General features: G+C 49.0%; 1 protein-coding gene across 2 annotated transcripts; it reads right to left on the reverse strand.

Moving 5' to 3' along the window:
- Positions 1 to 3,261: 3,261 nt before the first annotated feature.
- Positions 3,262 to 5,771, reverse strand: DIRAS3 (DIRAS family GTPase 3). Of its 2 annotated transcripts, none has more exons than XM_051798629.1 (2): positions 4,830 to 5,771; positions 3,262 to 4,378 (listed from the first exon to the last, which is right to left on the reverse strand). In XM_051798629.1, the coding sequence occupies exon 2, from the start codon at positions 4,291 to 4,293 to the stop codon at positions 3,697 to 3,699; it is 597 nt and encodes a 198-aa protein (XP_051654589.1). In that variant the 5' UTR covers positions 4,294 to 4,378; positions 4,830 to 5,771; the 3' UTR covers positions 3,262 to 3,696. The 2 variants fall into 2 exon arrangements, with proteins under 2 accessions (XP_051654589.1, XP_051654598.1); XM_051798638.1 differs by having other exon boundaries at positions 4,618 to 5,771.
- Positions 5,772 to 10,203: the final 4,432 nt, after the last annotated feature.

A 10,203-nucleotide genomic window follows, 5' to 3' on the forward strand; every position in this document is an offset into this window, starting at 1 on the left:
CCATCAGAGAGCAGAACCGCTTCTTCACTGCTGACAGATGATTTCACGTCGATGTCTTTCGTCAAATCTACTTAAAAAAACAAACCAAAAATCTGTTCACTTTTTTAAACTGCACTTATTCAAATAAGGTGGGAGCATTTCCTTCCAACATATACTCCTCACACTACAAAGCCCAGCATCCCAGCAGCATCCGCTCCAATAAAATAAATTTCCCTTCTTGTAAGAACAAGAGATTACACACACACAGACACACACACAACCCCAGACTGGTTCGGTTTATATCGAAACACAATTACATATTTATTGACATGCTTTTAATTTACAATCAAATTGAGCTGGCACACCCAAGACATGGTTTACTTATAGAGCATGAAGGGCAGCCACAGCAGGTGTTACTTGTTCCCCATCTGGTCTAGGTTCCTAAACTGGGATGCTCCCAGGAGCACCCCAGCACCTCCACCCTGGCCTCTCCATGGCCACATGTCCTATGGAACCTCCTCCCATGGCCACCAAAGGCAGCTTTGAACGATGGAATCATTCAGGTTAGAAAAGCCCTCCAACATCAAGTCCGACCGTTCCCCCAGCACTGCCAAGGCCACCACTGCCCCATGTCCCCAAGTGCCACATCCACATGGCTTTTAAATCCCCCCAGGGATAGGACTCCAACACTGCCCTGGTCAGGTGTGCCACGGCTGGACAACCCTTTCCATGAAGGAATTTTCCCCAATATAAAAACTAAACCTCCCCTAGCACAACTTGAGGCTGTTTCCTCTTGCCCTGTCCCTTGTTCCCTGGGAGCAGTGTCCAACCACCCCTGGCTCCACCCTCCTGTCAGGGAGTTGCAGACAGCCAGAAGGTCCCCCCTGAGCCCCCTCTTCTCCAGGCTGAGCCCTCCCAGCTCCCTCAGAGTTCCTCCCAGGTGCAGGTGGGACTGAACCTATTTTGTTCCCATGAGCTGTCCCTCTGCTCTGACAGATCCCAGCCCTTGGAGATCTCCACACCCCGCACAGGGAATACCACAGCGATAATGACACATTCCAGAACATCCTGGCTCGGTGAGTAATTGCAGATCCTTAGCACAGGCATCTCCATGAAGGCAGTGGGAGTTGTAGAGACATTATTAGGTCTCCTGACATTTTAAAAAGGCTTAGACAGAAAATGTCTTCGAGGGGGTTCGAAGGCTGCAATGGAACTGAAATCATTTTTGTAATAATAGCAAAACGACTCACAAGGAGCTTTGCATAACTTTGCCAGAACCACAGGTCCTGCACTGGGAGCTTGTAGGGTGCCTTCTCCAATAGGGAAAATCAGAAGCAGAGCCTTTGTGCCGATGTTGGCAAGTAAGCACAACCTTCAACTTTCTGCCAGCTCCAAACCCTTCTGCAGAACTTCCGTGGCTTTCTGAAATCACAATGAATAAGATTTTCTGCTGACTCAAATGGTGTGAGGGCTCCAGCTGGAACTGGGACAAACTGCCTGGGCACACACAGAGCCAACTGACCCTATATGTGTGTAGAGACAGCCTGAGGAGACTGGAAAAGCAGCTCAGGAACAGACACAGGAGACGAGAGCACCAGGCACCACCACCAATTTTAAGAGTTGTTCAAGTATGTGAGATATTCACATGGATACAAACTTCATGGCTTTGTGCATTAGTCTGCAACAGGAACAAATGAGAGCTGGGAGAAAAGGCCCTTCTCCATCACCTTACACTGAAACCCAGCAGTGATTAATAGAATCACAGAATCCCTGAATGGTTTGAGTTGGGAGGGACATTAAAGCCCATCCAGTTCCATCCCCTGCCATGGGCAGGGACACCTTGCACTAGCCCAGGTTGCTTCAAGCCCTCTCCAGCCTGGCCTTGGACACTTCCAGGGATCCAGGGGCAGCCACAGCTTCTCTGGGCAATCTGTGCCAGGGCCTCACCACCATCACAGCCAAGAATTTCTTCCCAATATCCCATCTAACCCTGCCCTCTGGCAGTGGGAAGTCATTCCCCCTTGTCCTGGCACTCCGTGCCCTTGCAAAAAGTCTCTCCCCATGTTTCTTGCAGCCTCCCCTTGGCTCATACTAGACATGAAGACTTTCAAACTAAGGGCCTGAAACCCCTGGGTGCACTCTTCAGCACCTTCTGTTCCATACTGTGTTCATCTTCAACAATAAAATCACTTCACTAGAAAAGTGCTATAAAAAGATGCAATTCCTCTCTTCTCAGTCTCCTGCATCAAGACCCTTTTTGCTGTGTAAAAATGAAATTTACAGACCAACGCTGAGGTCTTACAGTCTTCTCAGGCTACTACACACCCAAAGTAGGGCTAATATGCACCCAAAGTAGGAGACAAAATTATGGAATGGTTTAGGCTGGAGAAGCCCTCTCAGACCACTGAGTGCAAGCTTTCCCCCAGCACTGCCAAGGCCACCACTGATCCCTGTTTCCAAGTGCCACATCCATGTGGCTTTTAAATCCCTCCAGGGATGGGGACTCCAGCCCTGGGCAGCTGTACCCAGGATGGACAGTCCTCTCCAGGAAGGAGTAAGATCCACGGCAGAGGCTGATAGCGAATACTTGCATTTATTTTCTTGAACTCTCAACCATGCACTGCAGATGAGACTTATCAAGCTCAGCTCTTTTTAACAACAGCCAAAAAACCCAGACTGGGGGAGTGAGATAAGAGACGGACTAAGCCCATGCCTCCAATCCTTTCATATGTGGAAAATGTCTGGTAAAAGCTCCCATCAGAGAGGAGTTTCCTTGAAACATGCACCTTCCAGGTTTCTTCCCCAGGCAGTGTTACCCGAACTGACTTGTCTCAAGTCTCACCTAAACCCGGGTAACTTGGATGGAATAAAGAGGGGAAAACAAATATCTAAGAATTCCAGGAAGACTAGAAAAGGAGCCTCGGACTGAAAACAAGAGATGGTTTTCTTGGTAATTCCCTATCCTTGCCCAACCATCAGTCTAGTTATTTACAACACAGTTACCTTCAGCAGGGAGGCAGCTCTTGCTTAAGGACACCAAGAATCACCCCTGGATTTGGAGCCAGAGCACGTGGAATGTCCTGCCTCAGTGAACAGGGTAAGTCAGAGAACAGTAGGAGAAAAAGGCAAACAGCCTGATTATAACCTGGTAAAGCTGTAACTCCCAGAACTGCAGGAGTCTCAGGAACTGCACAGCACATGGGAAATCCTAATTTCTACCATGGAAAAATTGCAGCTTTGGTCTGTCAGTCAAAAATTTAAGCAGTCAGAGCCACATAAATGTTCATTTTTAGTGCAGATGCCTCACTTTGCTAGAGATTTTCTCTGGTCAACAGATTACTGAAAACAGTTTTTGAAGTGTACACATTAAAGATTATTTCCTTCAAGCTAAGAGGCTGGAGATATTTAAAAACTGGTGTTTACTCACAGGAATAGAGATGTTTGTTCTGACAGACATTTTTCTCCTCTGTAAAACTTCTTGCATTAAAAACTTCTAGTCAGAGGTAATTGTTAACATGGAACATTTATTGTTTTAAAAAAATAAACATGCAGAAGGCATCCTCTTTAAAACCAACATGTAAAATAATCCAGTGGGGGTTTTAGAGAAAAGCAACAGCTCTGTAAGGCATGGATTCCTCCAAATCATCCGGCAGAAATGTGTTTTCCATGGGAATCCACGCTCTGACTACACTGTGCAGCGAGTAGAGCCAAAGGCAATCACATAACAGAGCACTTGCCTTGCAGTTTATCTTTCTTTTTCTGCTGCTTGGATTTCTTTCCATCCACTTGGAGACTGATAGTTCTCCTCTGCTCCAGATTCAGGAGCTCCTGGAACAGCTCCTGCACGTTGTAGTTCATTTTGGCCGATGTCTCCATGAAAGCACACTTCCACTTGCTGGCCAGAGCTTGCCCCTCGCTGGCATCCAGCTCCCTCTGTGTGTCATCACTTTTGTTCCCCACCAACATTATGGGGATTTTTTGGATGTCCCCTTTAATCTGGCATATCTGGTCGAAGATGGGATGAAGATCTTCCATGGACTGCCTGTTGGTGACAGAGTACACCAAGATGAAGGCATGCCCCTTGGATATAGAGAGGCGCTGCATAGCAGGGAACTGGTGGCTGCCCGTGGTGTCCGTGATCTGAAGCGTGCAGATGCTCTTGTCACAGTTGATCACCTGCCGGTACGTGTCCTCGATGGTGGGGATATAGGTTTCCCGGAAAGTCCCCCTTACAAAACGCAGGACCAAGGAGCTTTTGCCAACCCCGGCTGCTCCGAACACCACCACCCTGTAATCGTTGCTCTGCTCGGGCATCTTGGCTGCGCGGCGATGCGAGTGAAGGTCTGCACTGAAAATACCCGAGTTCCTCCAAGTTTACACAGCCCTACGCAGAGGTGGGCTGTGGAGAGGGAGAGGGAGGGGGGAAAGGGGGAGAGGGAGGGGGAAAGGGAGAGGGAGGGGGAAAAGGGGGGAGAGAAAAAGAAAAATGAACCCTTCATACCATCCCGGTAATGTTACGGTACGTTACTGAGATAAGCAATTATAAGTCACTCCTCTCCCATCCTTTTTCCTTGAAATAAGCCACTATCCCTCCGTCTCCCCCAGCCATATATCGCATGAAAGCGAAAAGGAATTCACCTGTAGCCATCAGCTCCACTGAGCAGCGAAACGGACTGGAATCGCCTGCCAGCCCCGGGAAAGCGGTATTCCAGCCCCGGGAAGGTGTGTTCCAACCTTAGGGAAGCGGCGCCCCCCGCCCGGAGCTCCGCCGCCGCGGAAGGGAGGGGAGGCTCCGTGCCTCCATATATCCAGCCTTCCCCTCAAAACCCCCATGAAAATAAATAAATTACCAGCACGACCACTTGAGTTACAGCCGCTGGAGCCGAGTTGTGCTGCTCCATCCCTCTCACTCCACGCACAAAGGCGCGTCTCCTCAGCCCCCCTCGCCGCAGACGCCCAAGCACTGACAGGCTCTGCCGGCTTTAAGTCACCCTGAGCATCTCCCGGCTTAAGTCTGATTGTGTTTTCAAACACTTAATACAGCTCTGCTTTCCGCCCCCGCTGTCATTAAGCAGGGCAGGGATGCCCTGACAGGGCTCCTCAGCCCTCCCCGGGGAAATCACCGAGCCCTGGGGCCATGGCCAGCAAGGTCCACTCCATGTCCGCGGGAGTCCCTTCCAACTCGGAATACTCTGTGATTCCATGACTTTGTCTCCCTCACACTGACGTATAAAACAGAGTCGTTGTGTATCACAATCACGAGTCGCGTGTCTCCTGGTTTATTAGGAATTTCCTCAAACGCCGCCTCTCCGCACGCTCTCTCTGCGGGCAGAGTGCAGCACGCACAGCCCGGTGCTTGACAGGAGAAGGCGGCCGTGGGCTGGGAGCCACCCCCGGCTCCTCTTCGCCCCGTTCCGCCACAGCCGCCGCCATGGGCTCGGCTCCCTCTCACGACCCTTTCCTGCCCGCGGGGCCCCGCCATGGGCTCGGCTCTCCCTCACGGTCCGTTCCCGCCCAGGCGCCGCCCGCCCTCACGCCCCAAAATGGCCGCCGGCGCCTGTGGAGGGCGCTCAAAAATTAACGCATTTAATGAATTGTTCATGGTTGGGGCAATATGTGGCTTTCTTACAGCCTGGTCATATTGCAAAACGTGCAATGTGTAAAATTTTCTTCAGAATTGATGTTCTCTGTTGTTTAATCTTTGCATACTTTCAAGCCTAATCAACAAGAAGGGAGATTTAATCCATGAACCAGCAACTAACGAGCTCTAAGTGATGTTCAGGTGTTAGAAAAACAAATTACTTGTGGGTAGAATTGCTTTGTTAAGGTTTAGGGCTCCACATGTTGCAGTGATCTCAGACCTTGGGTTGAGGTTAACAAAGCTTAGGAAGAAGAATTTCCACTGATAGCGGATGCAAAGAATGCAGAATTTACAGGCCACAGCGACATTTGGCAGAACTCCCAAGATAAGGAAGAAACTAATAAAGCCAACTCAGCAATTGTGCTGAAATCAGCTCTGATGAGGTAAAAGGTGATTCTGGCAGGGGGAAATCGTGACCAGTGACACAAGAAACCCACTGACCTAAAATGTATAAGTAGTAAAAAGTTTTGATAGTTGGGGTGCTGGATTTGTGAAATTACACTGGGCACTCAACTCTGAAATAAATCACCAGTGTCTCTTCTCTCATTATTGGCTTGTTGCACACCGGGCAACAAAAACAATTTTTGTAGACATTATCATTCCTGTTTGTGTTTCTGTCTCTGAGTTAAGGAATTTCTCTAGTCAAAGCACTTGTGGAGGAAACACTTCTCAGTCCTTCCCCAAGCTCGTTCTTCCCAAACCATTTGTGGTTTTCCAGGTTATCATGTCTTAATTTCTCCAATCCTTGCTGCATCACTGACTCTGTGGTGTTCTCCCACCTTTTTTAAATCCACTTCTATCAGCCTTGTAATGTTTCCCTCCTATCCTAGACCAACAAAAAGTGTCTCTTTAGACCTACTTCATACTGCTGTGGATTTTTTTGTCTAATCATTATGTCATACCTTTACTGTTCCTGTCTCTCCAGGCAGAATGACTTGTTTGTGGCAAGACTCATAACCTGCAAGTCATTCACTTTGCCTGAATCCCATAATTAATGTGGATTTTCAGAGCTGATTTACAAACCATCATTTCTGGTGTTTATGAGGTATTTATAAACTATCATTTTTGGTGTTTATGGGGTATTTATTAGCCACAATGAAATCCTAACTAGGAATGACTAGCTAATTCACTCTGTTTACTCAAAGGCAGTTACCTATTTTCAGATATTTTCTAAGATTTCCAATACTTGTCTCTAAGAGGTATTTAAATAATATCTCTTTCTAAGAGATAATTGTTGCATAAGTAAGGTGACATGAGAAGCCAAGAGGCTTCTGTGTTCAGGGAAGGATTCATGACCCTCCTCCAGTCAGAAAGCAGGAAAGAAGCTGTGAGTCAACTTAACAGAGGTAAAAGAATTACTCTGGCTTCCTTAAAGAAGGGATGGAGAGCCGTGTCCTAGACAGTATCTCTGTCTTGGGAGGGACACAGCCATGAGATGCTGGCTCAGTGTCCCACTGTTGGTCAGGATTTGCTTGGGATGGAGCTGACAACAGCCAGAAAAATTCCAAAAGGAAATGTTAAATGGAAATCAGCTGTCTGAGAGAGCCCCTCAGGGAAGCAGAGCACAGAGGGAGCGGGGATTGAGGCCTGCTCCTGCTGCTGCTCTGGAAAATTGTCTGGGAAATTCCTTGAGCTGTGAGGTGCTGGACAGCACTGGGGACCTACAGGAGGGATGGCTGACAATAACAAGATCTCTTTTCTGTGGGGACTTTGCCAGGGATTGTTTCTGTTCTGTCAGGACTCCCGTGGGACTTGCAGGGATTGTGTAATTTCCCTGAGGAAATGAGGCACAGCACAGCACCAACAGCCCCCAAAAGCTCCCAGGGTTCGGCAGAGGGGTATCCAAGTGACTGGGGGTACAGCAGGGAGACTCAGGGATGGGCACCCATCCTGCTCTGTCTTCATTGGGCTCCATTTCCACTGCTTTTCCTCTGGAGGATTTCTATTCCGTGTGGGAGACGGAGCTGGATCTTCACAGCCATTCCATCCATCTCCTTAATATTGCTTTGAATGTCACGAGTTCTTGTGGAAAGGTATGAGGCAGCAGGTGAAGACAGAAAAAGGATTTTCCTCTGGAATTACATAAATTATTATTAAACCAGAGGCTGTATGTCAGTGGTGCATATTGCTTACCAGACAGGATGTTTCTTCCCAGCAATGCTGAGACTTGGGAGTGCAGTCCAGCCTGTACAATATTCACTGGGAAATGTACCAGAGTGGCTTAGCTATTGCTAAGCCATCACATCCATCTCATGAATGAGGGCTGTACTTGGAAGAGTGCCCTTCTTGGAGGGCTTTAAGCTCAACAAAATGAGGACAGAAAAATAGGAGAAAACACAAATTCCACCTATTATAATGGATATAAACTTCCCTTGGCGTGAAATAATGAAATAGCTAAAGGATGGGACACTATTTAAACCATTTCATCAAGGAATTCATTGCATGGAGCCACCACACATCAGTTCAGCTGAGCCAGAAACAAACGCCCAACCTGCAGCCTTCCATGGGGAGCAGGGCTCTGATATCCCAGTGCTTGGCATGGCAGTGAGGAGGGACCAGCATGGACAGCCCTCTGCCCCTGCCACACTTACACTTCAGAGATGGAGAAGCACAAGGTGCCAGTAATCATAACCGTGAGGAGAGCTCATATTTTATTTAAACCTCTACACCTAAAGCCTGAAGCTCGGATTGATTTCCTATAATAGAGGGAAAAACTCCCAAGAGCCACCGGCTCTTGTGCAATGCGGTGTCAGGTGCTAAGTGGGAAGCAGACCCGTGACATGTCTGTGTGCCCACCACAGAGCAAAACGTTCCAAAAATAAACCTGTCGCTGCTTAGTGCTTATTTTACCCCCCCAAAAAGTGCACTGACTATGCCATCGTTGAGGGCAGGAGTGAGTCATTACAACAGGAACCAGAGCTCGTCTCCTGCCCTTCTGTCCCCAGCAATCCTTTATTTCCATCGTACCAAAATCCAGAAAATAGCCTTGGGGTATTGTAGCCTTGGGCTACAGAATGTGGGGTGGGAAAGGGAACATGTTTCAGTGTCCCACAATGTTCTGATTGTCTGCGGGCTGCTGAGAGCAGCTTTGAAGAGGACAACAAGGAAATGCTAGCACCTCCCTCTCCTCATCCAGTGCCAACAGCACCATCAGACCTGGGCACCATCTCGGATCCCTGCTGGGATCTCACCCAGTCACAAGTTGTCTCCTATTTTTAAGCTGGGACACACAGGCTGGCTCCATCCAGCAGGCACACGGTGAGACACAGCCACAGAGCCTTCACTCACATCACCCTTCCCTGAGCATTTCCAGGCTGTAACGCTCCCTCCCTTTCAGGGGGATGGGCATCGGGGTCCAAGCCCAGTTCTCCCAGTGCCTCCCAGTCTCAGATTTCTAAGGAAACACAGAATCATGGAAACTCCCGCATTGGAAGAGACCCACAAGGACCACTGAGTTCAGTTCCTGCCCCTGCAGAAAACAATACAATAAGGAAAACAAATTGTTCCAATCAAAGACCCTTTTCTGACCTCAGAAATTGTGGTCCCCAGCTCACCCAGAAAAGTCTTACACAACCCATTTTCTCTTTGCTAATGTTGGTTGCTCAACAGCCACCCCAGCCAGACTTTAAAGCTACTCTCAGGTGGCTTTTCCCATTCCTCCCAGTTCTCAGTGTGTCCCTGCACAGCAGCACAGACACACAAAGCTCCCAGACCCCGAGCAGCACCTCTCTGGCAATGGGAGCTTCTGCACATCAGCCAATTTCCCACACTTTAGAGATGAGGGATCGATGGTTTGTGTTCAGTCCAGCGGGAGCAGGTTCTGGTGGCAGCAGGTGGCAGCAGAGCTCTGCCAGGGCAGGACGCGCCTGGGCAGCGACACCCGGGAGAGGAGTGTGTGGGAGGGGGCAGCGGTTCTACAGTCGTTGGGAATTCATTAATTTGCATTGTTGCCGTTCATTAGGTCCCACAGTGCTGCACTGCCTCCAGTCTGTCTGGGAGCAGCCCGAGTTCCTCACCGTGCAGGGTAGCTGGAGCTGCAGAGGGAATAGAGCCACAGGCTCTGCCTAAAGCTCAGCTCCCATTCCCTCTCAGGTCCGATTTATCCGGGCAGCCCTTCCTGCAAGGGGACTTCAGGCTCTTGATACTGAACTTAATCTGTTTTCATCAAATTTTCCACTACTCCTTAAGCGCAAGTCACAGAATCATGAAATTGTTTAGGTTGGAAAAGCCCCCTGAGCCCATCGAGTCCAGTCGTTCCTCAGCACTGCCAAGGCCACCACTAACCCATGTCCCCAGGTGTCACATCCACATGGCTTTTAAATCCCTCCAGGGATGGGAAATCAGCCTCTGTCCTGGGTAGCCTGTGGGCTGGACAACCCTTACCTGAAGAATTTTTCCTTAATATCCAACCTGAACCTCCCCTGGTGCAACTTGAAGCTGTTTCCTCTTGTCCTGTCCCTTGTTCCCTGGGAGCAGAGCCTGACACCCACCTGGCTCCCTGCTCCTGTCAGGGAGTTGGAGAGAGCAAGAAGGGGGAAAGGGTTCACACTGACAGAGGGCAGTGTGAGATTATGGAGAAATTC

This window comes from Manacus candei, unplaced genomic scaffold, assembly GCF_025592945.1.
Source record: "Manacus candei isolate 608988 ecotype Guabito, Panama unplaced genomic scaffold, ASM2559294v1 h1tg000005l, whole genome shotgun sequence".
Lineage (NCBI taxonomy): Eukaryota > Metazoa > Chordata > Aves > Passeriformes > Pipridae > Manacus > Manacus candei.

Excerpts from the sequence above, each read along its gene's own strand:
- DIRAS3 (XM_051798629.1), bottom strand. The coding sequence starts at position 4,293 with ATGCCCGAGCAGAGCAACGATTACAGGGTGGTGGTGTTCGGAGCAGCC.